Source organism: Blennius ocellaris (genome assembly GCF_963422515.1).
Source record: "Blennius ocellaris genome assembly, chromosome: 13".
NCBI classification, from domain to species: domain Eukaryota; kingdom Metazoa; phylum Chordata; class Actinopteri; order Blenniiformes; family Blenniidae; genus Blennius; species Blennius ocellaris.
In genome coordinates, this window is record NC_137662.1 from 2,371,189 (window position 1) to 2,391,441 (window position 20,253).

General features: G+C 49.5%; 3 protein-coding genes across 3 annotated transcripts; all 3 read right to left on the reverse strand.

Moving 5' to 3' along the window:
• Positions 1-66: 66 nt before the first annotated feature.
• apmap (adipocyte plasma membrane associated protein) lies at positions 67-4,766 on the reverse strand. Its single transcript, XM_080507509.1, has 9 exons — positions 4,532-4,766; positions 3,351-3,470; positions 2,764-2,879; positions 2,584-2,676; positions 2,151-2,267; positions 1,849-2,023; positions 1,636-1,770; positions 1,315-1,507; positions 67-1,199 (listed from the first exon to the last, which is right to left on the reverse strand). Exons 1-9 carry the CDS (start codon positions 4,621-4,623, stop codon positions 990-992), a joined length of 1,251 nt encoding a protein of 416 aa, XP_080363635.1. The 5' UTR covers positions 4,624-4,766; the 3' UTR covers positions 67-989.
• A 3,598-nt stretch (positions 4,767-8,364) lies between these two features.
• On the reverse strand, positions 8,365-10,436 carry LOC308138549 (uncharacterized protein). Its single transcript, XM_080507717.1, has 2 exons — positions 10,258-10,436; positions 8,365-9,985 (listed from the first exon to the last, which is right to left on the reverse strand). Exons 1-2 carry the CDS (start codon positions 10,381-10,383, stop codon positions 8,411-8,413), a joined length of 1,701 nt encoding a protein of 566 aa, XP_080363843.1. The 5' UTR covers positions 10,384-10,436; the 3' UTR covers positions 8,365-8,410.
• A 4,899-nt stretch (positions 10,437-15,335) lies between these two features.
• LOC308138286 (uncharacterized protein) lies at positions 15,336-19,255 on the reverse strand (the record flags this gene model as incomplete). The annotated part of the gene is made up of 5 exons (XM_080507368.1): positions 15,336-16,477; positions 17,647-17,719; positions 17,829-17,884; positions 17,988-18,129; positions 19,136-19,255. The coding sequence occupies 5 exons, from the start codon at positions 19,253-19,255 to the stop codon at positions 15,336-15,338; spliced, it is 1,533 nt and encodes a 510-aa protein (XP_080363494.1).
• Positions 19,256-20,253: the final 998 nt, after the last annotated feature.

Genomic DNA, 20,253 nt, shown 5'->3' on the forward strand with positions numbered 1-20,253 from the left:
ACGCGTTTGGACACCCAGAGCTCAGCCTCATGGTTTGGTGGAGGGGAAAAAATGAACACACTTGGCTGTATTTATTTATTTATTTAGTCTGAGTGAACTGAAGCTCTTTAAGAAGACCAATTAAGAATAAACAAGCAAACAAAGCATTGGTGTGTGTGGAGAGCAGACTGTCCATGTTTTCAATGAAGGACGGGAATCCAACAGCAAGACACACACACACACACACACACCCTGCGGGAGAGTAAATTAGTTAAGTCTTTTTAAAGTATTTAGTTTCAGACCTTAAATAGACGAAAGTCATTGGTCGTTGCATTTTACAGCCTGTGAAGCCTCGTTTCCACGGCGCAGCGCTCGCTGGTACGATACGGGTGTTTCCACTGACAAAAGTTGTGGATAGGACCGAACCCAACCATTGTTTCGTAACTCCTCCTCCGGCGAGGGACAGCTACCACGCCGTCTGCTGATTGGTCGATGGCGATGGTCACTCTCGACAAGCCCAATACTAAAAGAGTCGATTGGCCGTATAAACCCTCCCTCTTTGCACCGGCTGGTTTATTGAAACGTCGGCGTACTGCCCCCTGGTGTTCTGACGGAGTGCAGACACTCAAGTGACAGGAGAGGTGGAGGTGCCGTTCGGAAAGAGGCTCACGGGCTTTGCTGGGACGCCTGAGCAGCAACGCGACGAACGTGTTCGGCGTTTCCCGTCGCGTGATGGCTTCACGTACCTGCGTCGGTTACGCGGTCGCTCACGACCCCGCCTGCATCTTACCCTCTGCGGTGGAGCCGCGCCACGGGTTGGAGCCTGGGGGTATGCGTTGCCGTACCGTACCGTGCCGCGCTGCGATGCGGGGTGGAAACAAGGCTTGAGACTCTCCCTGTAGCAGTGGCCTCCGGGAGGCAGAAAATCAAGCTGCTGTTTTTTGTTTTGTTTTCACATTTTTTTTGCTTTTGTTGAATTAGAGACGTTACAAAGTGTCAATTATTGTACTTCACACCGCACTCAGGTCAAGCTTGGCAATATACGGCGAGCGGAACGACCCGAGGTACAAGTTCCCGTCGTGCTCGTGGACCTCGCTGACGTACGCCGCCACCAGGCCGTTGGGGTCGTGGAAGCTCCGCGTGCAGACGCCGCCGTCGTGGAGCTCGGCTACCAGACTGTAGCGGGGGACGAACTTCATGAGCACCTCCTGGCTGAAGAGCTGGCGGGGAGAGAGGGAGGGGGAGGGGGAGGGGGAGGGGGAGGGGGTCAAAGCAGGCTGTCGTCTCTACGAGCCTCAGAGCAGAGTCCTGCACCGGGTCGAGACCGGTGTTTACCTTGAATATGAATTTCTTGATCCAGGGTCTCTGGGACAGGAAGTCCAGCATGGAGAAGCCAGGATTGGGTCTGACTGAAGACATGGCCACCCAGTAGCCTCCCGAGGAACTGGGCCGGATGTTGTCGGGGAAACCGGGAAGGTTGTCGATGAACGTGTCCATCCCGCCTTTATTGAGACCAGCCACATGGACTCTTGATCCACAAGCACAAAAAAACCACGACTCATCAGATTGTCTTTCACGAGGAACGAAGAGTTTACATCATACCGGGTCTCCCCCCTCGCCTGGTTCAGCCACTGGTTAACGGGGGAGGTACGGTACCTGCGGATCCGGGCCATCGTGGTCTCGGCCACCAGCACCGACTCCTCGTCGGGCAAAAGCTGGATGCCGTTGGGGAATCTGAGATTGTCCATGACCACGGTGAGTTCCCTGGTGTCCAGGTCCAGCTCCAGCACCCTGACACACAGCGACAGACCACTTTTACAGAGTCGCCCCGGAGGCGTTTTCCTGCCGGTTTCATCGGCGCCGTCATACCGTCCGTCAGCAGTGGCCTCCATGATGAGCTGCAGGTAGTCCCTGCGCTGCCACCTGCTGCTGGAGTCCGTGAAGTACAGCTTCTTCCCGTTGCTGGTTATGGCCACGTCGTTGATGAAGGACAGCTTCCTGCCACCGACCACCTGACCGCCGGAAACCAAGCGGGTGGCCTCACCTGGGAACACATGCAGAACAAGACCCGGGTTTACAAGGACGTCCTCATGGAACGTGAGATGAGGGGGGTGGAGGAGGAGGTGGAGGAGGAGGAGGAGGAGGAGGAGCCAGGTGCCAGGTGAGCTCACCCGTGGTCGGGTTGACCTCAAACACCCCCAGGTAAGAATCGGCCACAAACAGAGTCCCGTTGGGTCCGACCCGGATCCCCAATGGCCTCCCGCAGCTGGGCTCCTCGTCCCTGGACCCTGCAGGACCAGAACCACCAACGCAACAATGACCATGAGGAAACGACGACAGGATAAAGAGGTTCGCCCAAATCATTTGACCTTTTTGGTTCAAATCACTTTATTCACAGATGGACTTTTCTTTCTTTTTCTTTTTTTAATAAAATGAATGCATTTATTATAAAACTGGAATCTGAACAATGTCACAGTGTTGCAGTGGTTAGCTTTGTGAAACAGGAAGTGACATCACAGGAAGCCGATTCTTCCCACGACAGAATGAATAATAATTCAATAGTTCACAAAAAGAGAAAATTATGTTTGAAGTGTGTGTATTTACCACATGGCGGCGTCCCCAGTCTGGTCAACGTATGGATCCTTCGGCCAATCAGGCGAATGATTTTCCCATCGGCTGTTCCTGAGAAGAGAACATCTGGACACACACACACACACACACACCTGTCAGCCGTCATCCACTCATGACATGGAGGAGTTGAATCTTTCCACAGCAATCACAGACCTCCGATGTTTACAATAGACTCTGGTCCGACGATCTGGTCCTCGAAGAGTCTCTGGGCTTGGCGGAGCTTCACGTTGGGCTCCCAGCACCCCTTCATCAGCGGCGGCTCCTTCAGACTGCGACGCCAGCGGCCGCCAGCAGGGGGCACCAGAAAGAGGCGTGTGGTTACAAACGGACACTTTTACAAAGATTTGAGAGTAAAAGCCAAAATGTGCCACCTTCACATACAATAATCATTTGTACGTTTTTAAATGTTGGTGTGGTTGTTCATGGTTACGTCCAGTAGAGGGCAGTGCAGGTGGCTGGTTTCATTTGGAACCTTTCTATTGTAAACACTGATGACACGGTTTTAATCTGTCGTTACCAAACAGTGAACATCTCCAGCTGAAGACCTGCTGGACATTTGATTCTAGTCACACACATTCACAGTCTGTCCCACACTGCCCCCACTGGTCATCCGTGGTATTGAACAGACCTGACGACAACAGAGCTGATGTGACGACAGGGAAAGCAAAAACAATGTTTCAACACACGTGTGTGTGTGTTTACATGTGTGTGTGTGTGTGTGTGTGTGTGTGTGTGTTCACCTGAACACTTCAGGCTGGATGGGTGACTCGAGGATGAGGATGATGACGAGCAGAGGAAGAAGCAGGAAGCCGCCCACAGACATCAGCGTCACCTGGAACACCTTTCCACTGTAGGTGGTGCTGCAGGAGGACGTGAACAAGAAGATCAAGTTCAGACCAGCTCCCCAGAAAATAACCCAGAAATAAATTCATCACGGATTTATAAATTTAACGCCGGCTCCTACACGTGCACATTTTCAAAAAAAGTTATTGATGTCGGGCTTTGGGGTGGAAATCATCTGACTTCTATGTGACCTTCAAACTGTTGGAACGTCCCACTGTGGAAGGTTTCAGTACTTTTTGTCCAACGTGCTGCAACATTCAAACGGCTGTTCTGTCCTGGATCATCACGATGGGTTTGTGAACAGACCTCCTCCTCCTCCTCATGCTGTTCACATTGTGACCTGATGAGACCAAGACCAGACCTACAGCTGACCAACAGAACCTCCATGTTCTCAGACCAGTGGTCCACTGAGCTCGGAGTGTGACAGAACCTTACAGGGACCAGCCCAGACCAACCTGAAGACCAGCATTCATACAGTCATGGAGCATATGCATGGACAACAACGCTCCAGCAGCATGGAGGAGGCATCATCAGGGAGCAGCTGCTGCAGGCTGTATATGTGTACATATATATATATATATATATATATATATATAAACCCTCTGGACAGCTGACCTACAAAGACCTCCCGGCTCCGAATAGATGCTGGAGGTGACATGAGCGTTATTGAAGGGTGGAGGTGTTGTGATGTCGTCGACCTCCACTGTTGATGTTCTACTTCAATAACCTGACATCACCTCCACTGAAGCTCGAGCTAAATTATATAAAACCACTGAGCCGAGACCTTTGGCCTTTTCTGTTGATTCACCCCAAAGAGAAAGATCAATGACTTTTTGTCAGTAGTGCGCGTGCGCGTGCGCGTGCACACACACACACACACACACACACACACACACACACACACACACACACACACACACACACACACACACACACACACACACACACACACACACACACACACACACACACACACACACACACAGATCCGTAGACACCGAACATCCGGGTCTGGACCGGAACTCGGTCTCCGGCCGCTCGGTTCCGGGTCTGATCGGGTCACCGTCCCGCCTCTTACCCGGATCGCTTGTCCCGGTGCTCAGGCAGCTCGTCGGTGATGATCTGCGGCTGCTGCTGCCTCCGGAACCGGAGCCCCGCGGACTGGTTCATGGTGGACCTGGGTCGGCTCGGCTCGGGATTGTTCGGGTTCGCTCGGGCGCCGTTAACCCGGAATCGCGGAGTTGAACGGGGAAGATGGCGGTGCGGTTGCTGCCATGCTCCACTGCCCCGGAAGGTGGAGGAGGAAGCTGTCCTGGTTTGTTTTCGACTCCACAGCGACACCGTCTGCTACAGACACGTCATCGACACGCGACCAACACTGACGTCATCAACACGATAAGGCGATTTTAGTTTTTTAAATGAACAAAACTTCCAAGCAATGATTATAACTTTAATAATACAGTCCAAACATAGACAAGACATTCAACCATCGAATTAACTAACAACTTAATAAGATAAAACTGAACAAACAAAAAAGCAAAAAACACATACACTAGGGGTTTTTATTGTTTACATTCTTTTACAAAATTATATGACCTTATACTATTTTTCTTCTTCATAAATGTAAGAAATTTAAAGTACAGACAAAGTTCTTTGTGAAAAATTTTGAAATTTGTCTTGGTCTTCATATATTTATTTTTGTGGATGAAAAACGTCACCATCATCAGTAAATCATAAAATGTGAGGTCGCGCAGGCTGCCAGACGTAACGATTCCAAATAAAGCATTAGATTTGTCCAGATGACATGAGGGGGATGCAAATTTAAATGAACACCAGAATTGAAAGTCTTCCCAGAATTCACAAATACACATTCAAAGAATCAACAGTCTCAGTGTCACAATCACAAAAAGGTGCAAGTATTCTCTTCAAATACAAAACAAAGTTTTAGAAACTCCTTGGAAGTGTAGATTTGTGATGAACTTCAGACGAACAACACAACGATTTCTTAACTCCTGTGTTGAAAAAAACCCCAAAACACATTGAGAAACTTCCTACTGGACCAAACCTGATTTTGTGGATGAAAAGTACTAGTTTCTGTTTTTTGTTGGTCTCACATTGTTGAATTTTACTGTGACTGTGATTTACTCAGCAGTTGTTTATAACTTGAATGTATTTATTTCTTTGTAAAGCTTTAAAGTCCTAGTGAAATGAAAATTCGACCTCCAAAACACTCGCTTCTAGGGACATTTTCATGCTAACTGGCTGAAGGGTAAAATGTGAAAACACGACAATCTGCGAGAAAATAGCCTAAAAACGTTGGTATTTCCGCTGCTGGGCGGAGCTTCTGACAATAATAGAGTGACGTCACTGGTTGTGCACACGCCCAAGTTGTGTTTACATTATGGAGGATCAGAGTTTTGACGACGAAGAGGCTGAATTTAACCATATTTCATCATCATCATCATTTCAAACCCAGTGATTGATGAAGAAGACACAGAAGGGTCGTTCTGCCATCGGTGACCCCGTCTGGAACATGTTTGAGGAAGCAGAAGACGCTTCGTCCTCGTCTCCTCGCCTCCTCAGCCTCAGCAGCCGCCAGTTTTCACCTTTGAGGCTCCTGACTTTTGGCAGAGCGACCCGGCTTCCTGGATCACGTCAAAGCGCTTTTCCGACTGCGCGGAATCACCGAAGATGAGTCCAGGTATTACTTGATCGTCTACTAGCCGCCCGAGCTAGCGGCTCCCGCTAGCCGCTCCCGCTGCCTGTGCTCCTTTCCTCCTCTCTCGGTCTCTTCCAGGCTCAATCTTTCATCAAGGCTCATAAAATGCCGACTATAACTTCAAAACACTGTTAAAACTTGGATATTTAAGAAGGAAACAAGTCAATATAAACAACAGATCGAGATCTGCACAACTCACAGACACCGTCACTTCCTACATGAGGAAGTGCATGGAAGACGTCACGATCAAAAAAACCATCTCCATCCGGGCCAACCAGAAGCCGTGGTTTACAGGAGAGGTCCACAGGCTCCTGAGGGCTCGGAACGCTGCCTTCAAAGCTGGCGACGAGACGGGCCTGAGGCTAGCCCGGGCCAACCTGACACGTGGCATCAGGTTAGCCAAGAGACAGTACTCCAGGAGGATCGCCGACCACTTCAGTGACAGCAGAGACACCAGGAACCTGTGGCGGGGGATACAGACCATCACAGACTACAAGCCCTCTCCACAGACCTGTGACAACTCCTCCTCTCTGCCTGACCAGCTGAACCACTTCTTCACTCGCTTTGAGGCAGACAACACCACCCCGGCACAGAAGACCCCACCACCTCCTGGCGACCAGGTGCTGACGTTATCCCCGGACAGCGTGAGGCGATCCCTCAGAGGGACCAACGCACGCAAAGCCCCGGGTCCCGACAACATTCCTGGTCGTGTCCTGAGAGACTGTGCCGAGGAGCTCACAGATGTCTTCACGGACATCTTCAACACCTCACTGAGCCAGGCTGTTGTCCCCACGTGCCTCAAAGCCACCACCATCATCCCGGCCCCCCACCTGCCACAATGACTACCGCCCGGTCGCACTCACCCCCATCATCATGAAGTGCTTCGAGCGGCTAGTCATGCAACATATCAAGTCTGCCCTCCCCCCCACCCTGGACCCTTTCCAGTTTGCATATCGGTCCAACCGCTCGACCGATGATGCCATCTCCACTGCCCTCCACTCAGCCCCCACCCACCTGGAGACCAGAGACTCCTATGTCAGAATGCTGTTCATTGACTTCAGCTCAGCATTCAACACCATCATCCCTCAGCAGCTCACCCACAAACTGAGTCAGCTGGGGCTCAACACCTCCCTGTGTCCCGCCTCACCCGCAGAGCCATCAGGATGGCAGGTGACCCCACCCACAGCCTCTTCAGCCTGCTGCCGTCGGGGAGGACACTTCAGAGTCTCCGAACCAAAACCAGCAGGCTCAAAGACAGTTTCTGCCACCAGGCAGTCAGGAGACTCACCTCCCTCCCTGCTCTGCCCCCCTCCCCCCTCTGCCTCTGCCCCCTGCCACAGCCACCCTTACACCCCCCCTCCCCTCCGGCACCTGACATTATGCCCCCCCCCCCCACTGAACGAACATTCTACCTCAAAAGAGACATTGTACATGCCACTTTACTGTTTATATGTTTATAAGGTGTATAGATTTTAGATGTATAGATTTTTAAGTCTTTATATTGTTCTCCTAATATATTATTACGCTGTGCACTGTGGGTCTGAGAGGACCGGAATTTCATCTGGGCTGTATGCCATGCATATCGGAACATTTGACAAATAAAGCTGACTTTGACTTTGACTTTGAACTCTTGACGTCACGCCCACGAAGAAGGATTCCCCCGACTTCCTCGGCTGGAGATTCAAAATTCAAATAACTTTGTTATGTGACAACAGTGGTGGGGCAGAGTCGGAGGAACCTTACAAGTAGTACCACAACTATCGTTTTTTGCAAAGTAGTGTTTTACATTTCACTGGGACTTTAAGTATGTGGAGATGAATCGAGTATCTAGATACAATCGTGCACGATGGGAGTATCGTTTCTTCACTGTGTGCCTGCATCGCGAAAATCCACGGTTGCATCAATACTTTTAAGTAGAACCCCAACTATCGTTTTTTGCAAAGTAGTGTGTTACATTTCACTAGACCTTTAATGTCTTTGTGAATCCCTGTGAATTGCCCCGTGTTTGAGTGGTGCTCTATGAATAGGTTTGCCTCGCCTTGTCCCATCGGTATTGTTTATCGTCAAACACTTGACAAATAGGAACACATAAGTTCAGGAAGTTTAACACGTTAGAATCCCACTGCGAACATTTCACCGCTGTGGACCCTTGAGCAAGACTCCCCCCCAACAGGTAACTGTTTCTCTGCTTTAATTGATCTCAACAGTACATTACAGGAGAACTGGGGTCAGATGTGGTCATTCTGGGTCCGGGCAGCGGTGCAGGCGGAGGCTGCGCTGCGAGGAGAAGCTGCGGCCGCAGCGGCTGCAGCCGAAGGGTTTGCTGCGGCTGTGAAGCGCCCGGTGCGCCTTCAGGTTTCCCTTCTGGCTGAACTTCTTGCCGCAGACGTCGCACTGGAACGGCTTCTCCCCGCTGTGGACGCGCCTGTGCCGGGCCAGGTTCTGCGCCACGCCGAAGCTCCGCCCGCACACCTCGCAGATGAAAGGCTTCTCGCCGCTGTGCGTGCGCCGGTGCCGAGTGGCGCCGGCCCGTGTGCTGAAGCCCCGCCCACACTGGTCGCAGCTGAAGGGCTTTCCCTCCCAGTGGCCGCGGCGGTGCGTCTTCAGGTAGCCGAGCGAGCTGTAGCGGCGGCCGCAGGAGTCGCAGGCGAAGGCCCCGGGGCTGGCGTGCAGCAGCAGGTGGGTCTTCAGCGTGGCGGCGCAGCTGAAGCCTTTGCCACACTCGTGACAGGCCTGCGCGGTCGTCGGCTCGCCGTGCAGCGGCCGGTGACGCCTCAGCGACGCGGGCGAGGCGAAGGTCTTCTGGCAGCGGCTGCAGGCGAACGCTTTGACGGCAGAGCGGCTGCTCTGATGCAGCCGCAGCGCCGCTCGCTGCCCGAAGCCTTTCCCACAGCAGTCGCAGATGAAGGCCCAGTCGGCGCCGCGGTGCACGCCACGGTGCGCCTTCAGGTGCGCGGCCTGCGTGAAGCCACGGTGGCACACGTCGCAGCTGAACGGCCGCACGCCCGAATGCAGAAGGCCGTGGCGCCGCAGGTTGGACGCCACACTGAAGCCCTTTCCGCAGGTGCCGCAGACGTGGTTCTTCTCTCCGGTGTGCACGCGGCCGTGCACCAGCAGTGCGCCCCTGGAGGAGAAGGTACCGCTGCACTGCTGGCAGGAATATGGCCGCTCGCCACTGTGCGTGCGCGAGTGCGCCGTGAGACCGCCACGCTGGCTGAAGGTCTTCCCGCACAGGGTGCAGCCGAACGGCTTCAGACCGCCGTGCACGCTCTGCTGGTGCACGTGAACACTGTGACGCACTGTGAAGCCTTTCCCACAGGTGGAGCAGCTGTAAGGCCTGTCCTGCTGCTGCTCCTCCTCCTCCTCCACCATGTGGTGGTGCTCCTCGTCCTCCACCTCATGATGGTGCTCCTCCTCCTGCTGCTCTTCCTCCACCTCGTGGTGGTGCTCCTCCTCCTCCACCTCGTGGTGGTTCTCCTCCTGCTGCTCCTCCTCCACCTTGTGCTGGTGCTGCTCCTCCTGCTGCTCCTCCTCCACATCGTGGTGGTTCTCCTCCTGCTGCTCTTCCTCCTCCTGCTGCTGCTCCTCCTCCACCTTGTGGTGGTGCTGCTCCTCCTCCACCTCGTGGTGGTTCTCCTCCTGCTGCTCTTCCTCCTCCTGCTGCTCCTCCTCCACCTTGTGGTGCTCCTCCTCCTGCTGCTTCTCCTCCACCTTGTGGTGGTGCTCCTCCTGTTGCTCCTCCTCCTTGAACAGCCTCCTGAGCTGCTGCAGCAGATCCTCACAGAGCCTCCTGATGATGACCAGCAGCTCCTCCTGAGAATTCAGGGAGAAAGGAGGTGCATCACCAACCGTCCACACTCATCTAATATTGTGATCACACACACACACACACACACACACACACGAGGAGCATGAAGTCACTTCAGTTTTCAAATATTAAAAACACTCAACCTCACCCCATAACTCTAAAATGTATAACACAGTGTGTGTGTGTGTGTGTGTGTGTGTGTGTGTGTGTGTGTGTGTGTGTGTGTGTGTGTGTGTGTGTGTGTGTGTGTGTGTGTGTGTGTGTGTGTGTGTGTGACCTGAAGTTCGTTGTTTTCCGTCGGCATTCGGAGCTTTCCGGAGAGTTGACTGACGGCAGTGTCAGTGAACTCGTGCAGGACGGAGAGCAGCTCGTCCCGCGGTTTCTTCCTCTTCGTCGTCTTCATCTTCTTCTTCCTCTTCTCTCTCGGAGTTTGAATTCAGACAGGCCATAAAGAACAGTACAAATTAAACGACTCTGTCCATCACGCTGTTTATGACGTGTCCAGGTTGGTTCCGGTCACAGTGTTTTTGGTGCGTGACGCCCCCTGCTGGCCGGAGGTCGTCAGCTCACTTGTTCTCCATCTAAACACCATCATGGCCAAGTAATAAAAAAATAAATCAGATTTTCTTAAGCGTCAGAATAAAACGTAAATGATAATATGTGAGCAATCAAATTACAAACGTAAACTGTTCAAAGTAAAACAATACAAATAGTTTAACAAAATCAAATTACAGATTTGGTCTTTGAATTGGAAGAATTAATACATATGTGGGGACATTTTATTGTGTGGGAACAATAGAAAGAAAAAATATTCAATGAATTCAATTAAGAACGAGGATTCTTTATAAATTCAGGCAGTTCCCTATGTTTAAAATCACTGAATGATTTAACATCCGTCACTAACTAACTCATTACACTCTGAATGTAAAGTCTCCTCCACACGTCTTGATCCAGCTCACAGTGCCGTGGTACTGATCTGCTCCCTGCTGACTGTGTGAAGGCAGCTTCACCTGGACAGGTGAGGTGAGTGAGCTGGATAAAGAGGTGGAAGATGGATAGACAGTCAATGATTCCCCATGTAGTTTCCCAAACCCATCAGCAGGTGGCAGCAAAGTGTCATCATCAGACTGTTACATGTCTTTTGGGTTTCATCATGCAGGTTGTATCGGGTACAGACATTTCAACACGTTGTAGAAAAAGATTATATAGCTAATATCTACAAGCTCTTATTTAGCATTTAAGGGGAAAAAAACACAAGACCCTTAGATTAAACAATGTTTCAATAGGTTTTCACTGAAACATGCAATAAATCCTAACTCACTGTGAGAATAGTGTAAACACTGACATTAATTCCAAATGTATTTTTGCTGCACCAAATACAACCCAGTCGTTATAAAATAACTTACAGAGAAAAAAACAATCTACCTGAGCAAGCGAAAGCTACTGTGAAAAGAAAAACTCCCTTTTAACAGGAAGAAACCTGCATAACCAGGCCGAGAGGTTGAGACTTCCTGCAGAATCACTCAGAGGCGGAGACGTGTGTGTTCTTTTTGTGTTGGAGTATGAACTCCTCACTGTGGTGGCAGGAGAACTTGTGTGTTCCCTCAATTCATGTTTCTGCAGTTATGCCAGGTCATTGAGCATTAAGCACATCATTGCAGATGGTGTGGTGTTTTTATTAACACAGGGCCTGGTGTTCGTAGGGCTCCAGCATAGTGCGACGTAGGGTGCAGCCGCCATCTTGCTCTCATGAGCAACAAGCAAGGCCGAGTATAGAAATCCTCCTCTGGTGGTTTTACAGTACGACAGGTCAAGAGTCTTCCGGTGCCTCATGGCGGCCCACCATGGGACCTGGGTGCTTTGCAGCTGCAGGCGAAACGGTGAGGTATTACAGGGCAGGTTCAGTAACCAGTAGAGTAACTCACCGGAATGCGCTCTGGAATTCACCAGCTCCGCCACCTGCTGCCTTGCAGGCACTGCCTCTGTGAGCAGAGGGACAGAAAGACACCTTTCCATTTGGCTCTATGCTCAAAAACTCTGTTACTTCCAAGCTTGACCTTCTCCCGACTGGTCAGTCTGACCACATCGTCTCCATGCGCTGTGCACTCATAAGCTCCCCAGAGGGTACTCTCTGACTCTTCAAGCAAATTCTGCGGAAAAGGACAAGTTCTACTCAATTTGACGGCAAAATGGTGGTGAAGCGGAGTTTCACGGGACCGACCCAGAGAACTGATTCAAAACGCGAGGAGAGTTTCTGAAGAGGGAGCTGGTGCTGAACAACTGATGATTAACAGTCGATGAACGACTGAACACTTATAGTTGTGTTCAGTCTTTAGCCTTTATTTTTAGACACCAGGTGAAACAGGAAGTGACACGATCACTGCGACGTCACAGGAGGAGGGCAATCCAGCACAGTGTTGATGAAAGTCTCCTCAGAGAATTGCAGTGACCTCGACCGCCTCTGGGGATGAGATGTGAAACCGAAGAAGACCTAATCTGAGGGAATCTGCTCTCAGTAACCAGCCGTGATGAAAAAGCCAGGAGATTACGGCTCCTTAGCTGAGGGAGGGAAATGGGGAAAGTAGCGGATAATTAATCTGAGAGAGTGGTGATCATCCCAACGTGGCCCGAAAGTCTGTTAATCAAAGCAAACAGATGCTGTGTTCTAGTTTTAATGGAAAGATTAAACTGAGAAAGAGGGAAATGTGAGTCTGTCGAAGGTTTGTTCAACTTCCAGCAACTGAAAGTCAAGTGGGGTTAATGAATCGCACAGATCCGGGACTGATTGAAGGACAGAAAGCAGAAGCAAGCGTTTGTCCTGAAAGCACTCCGTCATCTGACCACAAGCTACAAAGAGACGGCGCTACAATAAAACTGGACTTTTATCGTTATTGTGGGTTTAACAATGACAATCAGTTGGTATTTCTCAGTTTAAAAGGCAAAGTTATAACGAGAAGACAAAGTTACAGAGCGACAGGGAAAAAAAAAATGTTGCTACGCCCTGTTCCTGCTGATATTTCCATCCGCCACTAGGGGGTGTTGCCTCTGAGCATATATTTAATTTTCTTTAATTTCTTAATTTGTGGGGATTTTCGCCTTTTAAGCATTCGCAGCAGCTGGCTCCGAGTAATAAGTCCCGTTTGAAAACAACACTGGCTGCATGTCGAGGAATTAGGTCACACATTCTCACCCTGCTGTTAGTGATCCTCCGGCTCCGCCTTATTGCCCCGGAGGCTTTTGGAACGGAGGGTGGCTGCAGAAGATTTGATCTTAATTCATTTTGTGCAGAGTTGCAGATGTTTGGCGCGCTAATCGTCCGGTTGGGATCCGGCCGCCTTGTACCCGGAGGAGAGAGGAGAGAGGACGTCTGTCGCAGGTTTGACGGCTTCCTTTTGGAGTTCAGGTTGAACTCTGAACTCCGCCTGTAAGAACACTGGATGGAGTCGCCCGGACCTGGTTCCTGTGTCTTATGAGTCCTTTCGCCCCTCGTCCAAGTGTCTCTGTGAGTCTGGTTGACCTGATCCAGACGTGAGAATCTCCCACCTGGAGGAACAACAACATGCATAGACATAAGACACATGGCTGTGGTGTGTTCCAGGTGTGTGACAGGTGTTTTACAGGTGTCCAATGGAACACAATCCCCCTGTGAGGTCGAGATATTGAAACAACAGATCACCACAAAAACCAGCACATAACTAGAGCTACGCTCGGTAGAGCGCAGGCCTTCGCCAACGCCATGTTTGTTTGTGGACCCAAGTTAGCATTGGTAGCTAGATAGCCGTTAGCTCATATCGATGCTGACTAGGAAGGTACGTCACTGTATAAAACAGTGCAGGGAACGTCTCCATGGCAACAGATGATGATCTCTTTTGAGGTGCCTCTCCTATCCGCTTTAGCGTTTGTTTTTTTGGGGGGAGTTATTTTGAAACGGTTCGCCGTTAATGTCCCAAAATCTAATTGATTAGTCTCTGAAGATTTCATGCAATTCGGGAGTAATTTCTGGTAAAATATATACTTATAAACAAGTAAATAAATAAATGCGCGCAGACAAAAAAAACAACCTTCAATGTTATTCTATAGGACCAAATAGAACAGTCACTCCAAGGCACTTTAACAGGGGAAAAAAACCCCGAAACAACTTTCTACAGATCCAGACTCAGGTAGAGACGTTCTGCTGGGGTGAAACGATGAAATAGAAGGAGAGACGACAGTGACACATTGTTGGTCAGAATTCAAACCCTGGTTTAGGTAATATGAGGGGAAAAAAACCAAACATGTTGTTTAAATGTTGTGTTTGCCTCGTATGAAGCTGTTGTGGTAATGAGCAGAGCTCATGTGTTCTCACACACTCACACACACACACACTAGTGCTGTGTGGCATGTATGTGACAAGTGTCTCTATGTTGGCTCTCATTCCATGATAATCCTGAAAATGGTTTATGGCTCAGAGTCACGCAGCAGGTTTGTAAAAAAAAAAAAAAAATCACAACGAGAGCCGATTGAATCATCTCGCCACCGTTATTGGAATATTATTGGATTATTATAGGATTATTCATCAGAGACACAAAAACAAGAGACGGATAAAGACAATAATGTGGTAGTATAAAGCAACCCCAAACCGACCGACAAACACAACAATGTCACACAAAAACACATCAGATAAAAAAAACAACAAACCAAATGGGCCACAAATGGAACTGAAAGCTGCATCAGCCAACTGTTGGACAAAGAACACCTCAGTCTAGTAGAAGCTTTACAACAACTGGCTGTCAGACCAGAAGCAGCTGGATTTCACGTCCATGGTGCTTTTCCACGTCTCCAACTGTCCATAAAGTCTCTGATTAAACACCAGTGGAGGCTGCGGCCATGGAAAGTCTTGCTCCAGGACACTCGGGAATCGAACCTGCACACTTACAATTGAGAGACGACACGCTCTGCCAACCGAGCCAACAGAATGATTCACTGACAAACAGTATAATGCCAAGACAATAAAAACGTGACCAACAAATGATTAGTTTTACTTCTTTATTGAGACAAAAAGACAGTTAACGTTTTATTGTGAAACTATTTCACGTTCCCTTCGGTAACAGTACGTGTTCTGCTGTGGCGTCAAGCCGTGCGCCCGATCCAATGAGCAGGTCGGCGGTCAGAGGGGTGAGAGCAGGAGCCAGGGTGCATGATGAGCCGTTTACACCGAGATTACACGTGTAATCAGATTACTCTGGATCAGATTAGCTTGTCGTGGCCCTCTTGATGACTTTATTAATTATGATGAACCTGCAGATTAGCTCAGATTATTCAGCAGCTGCACGCGCCGGACAGAACCTGGTCACATGTCAGTGGAGACGGCGAGCCTCAGTCGCCGGCCTGCCGCTGCTGCTGCTGCAGCTGCTTCAGGTGAGCTTTGGTCTGCAGGTGAGCTTTGAGGAAGGCGGGCAGGCGGAAGTGTTTGCCGCAGGCGTCGCAGCCGTGCGGCGCCTCGCCGCTGTGCGTGCCGCGGTGCCTGGCCAAGCTGGCCGCCACGTGGAAGGTCTTGGCGCACAGCGGGCAGCGGTACGGCCTCTCCCCGCCGTGGACCACGCGGTGGTCGCGCAGCAGCTCCTGCAGCCGGAAGCTCTTCCCGCAGACGTCGCAGTGGTGCGGCTTCTCCCCGCTGTGGCCGCGCTCGTGCGCGGCGCGCTGCGACGCGCTGGGGAACTTCTTGCCGCAGACGCCGCAGCCGAAGGCGGCGGGGCGGCCGCCGGGCGGCGGGTCGGCCGCCGGCTCGTGCGAGTGCTTGCTGACCACGTGGTTCTTCAGGCAGCGGAAGCTCTTGCCGCAGACGGAGCACAGCTGCCGCTCCCTGGAGTGCGTCGCCTGGTGGCTGCGCAGGTTGGCGGCCTGCGTGAAGCCCTTGCCGCAGGCGGCGCAGCGGTGCGGACGCTCCTCCCGGTGCACCAGCTTGTGGCGCATCAGGTGGCAGGCGTGGTAGAAGCCCTTCCCGCACACGTCGCAGATGAAGGCCTTCTGGAAGTGGGTGGCGCGGTGCGTCTTCAGCACGCTGGCGCAGGAGTAGCCCTTGCCGCAGACGTCGCAGTGGCACGTCTTCTCCCCGGTGTGCCGCGCCCTCACGTGCAGGTCGCGGTGCGCCTTGTGGTTGAACCTCTTGGCGCAGTAGTCGCAGGCGTACGGCAGCAGCCCGTGCTGGGAGAGCTCGTGCTCGCGGAGCCGCAGGACGCCGGTGAACACGGCGCCGCACGCAGAGCAGGACGGGTGGGACTTCCTCCGGTGGTCGGCGAGCCGCTCGGCGTTGGGGAACAGCATGGCGCACTGCGGGCATCCCACGGGGGGAGCCGCCCACGACTTCACCCGCCCCGTCTTCCTCTCCTTGCCCCTCCCAGCTCGGCCCTCCTTCGACGTGGGACTGCCCGAAGGCGGCCGGGCGTACTCGTGGTCATCCACGGACGAGACGCGGGCCGACGCCTCGCCGCCGGGCGCAGAGCGCCTCCCGTCTTCACCTGGAGAAAAGAGAGAAACTAGAGTTCAGCACGTGAAGTCACAGCAACACGGGAGGTCTTCAGCAGCGCTGTGGATCCCTTTTGATTTCATTTTATTACCTTCGCCACCGGACGTTCGGGGGAAGGTTATGTTTTCGTCGTAGCGTATTCATTCTTTAATTGGTTTGTATGAATGAATGCTCGAATTGCATGAAACCAGGGAAGATTCGTCATCATCCAACGACCGAGCCATTAGATTTTGGGACGTTAATGGCTAAAGGTTTCTGACTGTTCACCAGAACGACATGATCAGTGTGACCCACACACCCCATCACTCCATCGTTCATCCACCAAGCAGAGCGCCGTCTCATAGGGCTGCTCAATGAATCACATTTTAATTTAATTTAATTACGATTTTGTCACCAGACAAAAAGACACCATCTCAAAGTTCATATAATCGAGGAAAAATAATCATGTGGTACATTTCCGGTGCAGCCCCCACTCTCAGACTGTCAGACAGGAAATGACGACACATTTAACCCGAACGCGCCGGCGCGAGCTACATAGCGTGAATTGCTACTATTAAATTTCCTGAAAACATTCTGAATGTGTGGTCTCTTGTGCTCTCCGTTGACATCCCTGCTGTAAACTAACATATTGATGATAATAACAGCGTGTCACACCAGTGGTTTAGGTTACGTGTCATTTTAAAGCTGAGTCATGCTAACGGTGGCTACTAGCATTAAAGCACCCTATGTTTAACTCTTTCCAGTACATAATGTAAAGTAACTGTTCATATATCTGATGGTGAACGTTTATAAAGAGTACAGTGATAAACCCTCCATGCAGTAGCTGATGCATTGTAATGAAGTAGAAAAGGTGTTTTTCTCAGCTTGTGAAGGTTTTAGAGAAGCGAGGTTCTCACAGGACGGCCAAAGTACCCACATATAAGGATGCATTACTGTAGTTTATATTAGTATCTAAAGTTATTTATTTCTTCTTTTCAAAAGATTGAGTGCAGTACAACAGTTAATTTTTTACTACATTACATCATATTTTACATATTTAACAGGAGTCTTAAATGCTGTTCCAATTTCAGACATAATCATGTAAACAATCGTGATTTCAATACTGCCCAAAATAATCTGGATTATGAGTTTTTCCATAATGGAGCATCCCTACCGTCTCACCATTCACTCCACCAGCATCGGCAGCATCACTCTGCACCTCCACCAGCAAGCAGCTGGAATCCACGGCAGCGCTCTGTGAACCAGAGGACATCGTCACGGTCAAGGCGCCCCAGAGGCCAGCTGATTGGTCTCATGAGACATACGTGGAACGTAAAAGGCAAAACGTGGACTGTCTTGCTCACCTCACAAAAAAAGACGACGGTGTGTTCTGCGGGGAGCTGAACTTCATCATGTACACCTGAAACAAGCAAACAAAACAAACAAACAAAAAATGAAGCCAGAAACTTTGGTGAGAAATGGACGTCCCTTCTGAGGACGTCTCTCTCTGGTCGTCAGGTCACCTTCAGCATGCGGGACGCCAGGCGACTCCTGCAGTGGCTCCGGGTGACTCTCCTCCTGCTGCACAGCCATCAGCTTCACCACCTTCACGATCTTCTCCACGGCATCCCGGCACAGATCCTCCACCAGAGCGCAGAGTCTTTGCTGACAAGGACACAGTGGAGGTCAGACTGGAGTCGTGTCCCTCCGCTTCTTTGTTTGGGTTGTGTTCACTGGAGTGAACCGACGTCCAAAACATGAAGTTCTCTCTCTGTTTGGGTCAATTCTAGTTGACCTCTTATTGTTTGAAAACCTCGTATCAAAACGTTGTTGTTTGGAGAACACCGTTTTCATAATGACACACAGACTAACCAGAAACACTGTAGTTTGAATGCAAGCCACTTGTTAGTGCGATTTAATCAATACAACCACACACAGTGAGACAAACACACACAAGCACAGACAAACAAAAACAAGCTCCTTTTCTCAGTCCCTCTTTGTCGTATACATCCACTCAGTACCTGACTGGAAGAGATTCGCTTCCAATCTCCAGATTCGCTTCCAGTCTACAGAAGCATATTGCATTCACATGGAAAAATAAAAATTGACTCCTTTTTTCTGATTAATGAGATAATTATCTAATAATGATTAGGGGAAAAAAGATTAGAAAATAAATTGACTTTGTTTTTTCTAAATTTATGAGCTGTTTTAGAAAATCACACTTTGAAAAACAGCCAAATTTCTTTTTATTTACCTTTCATATCCGTAAATAATTACCTTATAATTAAGAGATAATAATGTCATATATTCAGAAAAAACTCAGTAAACGTTCACTTTGTTGAAGAAGAGCTAATTTAAAAGTGAAATAATAAAAAGTGAGCAGGCTTCCGTTGTTATTGGTGATTTATCGTCACGTGCAGACCAAACTGATTTTGCAACAGTGAACTTTTCTGAAAGTTGCTTTTCACCGGTTTAGACAAGCGCATGTGTTCTAAAACGTTCCCATCTGGAAGCTGCTTTCAAAAAGTGCCTGCCACGCCGGTGTTGTGTGAGTGAACAAACGAAACACCTGAGAAGTTTTAATATTTCCACCCGGTCCTGAACACGGTCCTCCACTACGAGGAGGAGGAACTGTCCCTGCAGGACTCGCCTTTAGCCGTCGTTAGCTTACCTCCACTTCCGGGCTGAGTTTGTTTAAGGAGACTTTTCCCGCCTCCGTCAGAATGCCGGTCACCACCGCCTCGGTCAGCCGCTGAAGCACCAGAGTTACCTCATCTTTCCAACACCCCATATCCCTCGAGTTGTGGAAACGTCGCTTCCAGGAACCGTTTCGCTTTTAGCTTTTCGCAACGGAGGAAAGCGGTAAGCGGAAGTGACGTCACTGTCTGGTCCTCCGCGAAGTGATGAATTGTTTACACTGTATGGATTTTATCTGTTATTCACGGGTTTGATTTATTCCTTGTGTATCTTACTGAAGAGTCAATGCTGTCATCCTCCCTCCCCTAATAAATAAATAAATACAATTTAATAAAAGCAACTATCACAAGATAGCTGGCTATTTATTAAACAACAGGAAAACGTTTTGAAGTATTTTACATCTATTCATAATTAATTCTAACCTATTTGATAGTGTAATTTTCTATTATATTCAAAGTGTGATTTGACAGAGCAGCATGTGAGTTTAAATCATTTTGTTCATTTAATTTTCTTATTAAGGATTCTCTGAGGCCCGTCGTTAAATCTTTACATTTTAACATTTATTCACAACCAAACAGCTTCATTCTAGGTCATAAGTAACTAACAATGAGTTCATTACCAATACTCTATTACTATGAACAAATCTTATTGAAAGACATTCTTTTGCCTGGACGTTAAAATCCTTTCATTTGCTTTTGAGTGTGTCCACAGCTGCGGCCCTCCCGACCTCTCTGAGCTGATTCAGGCCCACACTCCCACTCACTGTCTCAGGTCAGTTGATTCATGACCGCTTTACCTGCATTTGTTTTATTATATTGTCTGTATGTTACATCTCTTTAATGTGGGCGAGTGAACTCACGTATTTAAGTTTGTATTCATTCATTTGTACAGCCCTTTTGTCCATTGGGGTATCCTAAATGTGCTTTCAAAATAAAATTGGTTGCTGGATATTTCAATATTTATCCCAAACTCTATTACTTTAAAATTATATTTTTTTGAAATTCAGACTAATAACTGTAGTTTTGATTATATCACAGATGTTTGAAATTAAATTGATCAAAACCACAAGCTGGAGTCACTTGAAAATACTAT

Coding starts and splice junctions, on each gene's coding strand:
- apmap (XM_080507509.1), bottom strand. CDS start 4,623: ATGAACCAGTCCGCGGGGCTCCGGTTCCGGAGGCAGCAGCAGCCGCAG. Junction 2,268..2,583: donor ACTGGGGACGCCGCCATGTG/GTAAATACACAC, acceptor CTGGTCCTGCAG/GGTCCAGGGACGAGGAGCCC. Junction 2,024..2,150: donor TGAGGTCAACCCGACCACGG/GTGAGCTCACCT, acceptor ATGTGTTCCCAG/GTGAGGCCACCCGCTTGGTT.
- LOC308138549 (XM_080507717.1), bottom strand. CDS start 10,383: ATGAAGACGACGAAGAGGAAGAAACCGCGGGACGAGCTGCTCTCCGTC. Junction 9,986..10,257: donor CGGAAAACAACGAACTTCAG/GTCACACACACA, acceptor CTGAATTCTCAG/GAGGAGCTGCTGGTCATCAT.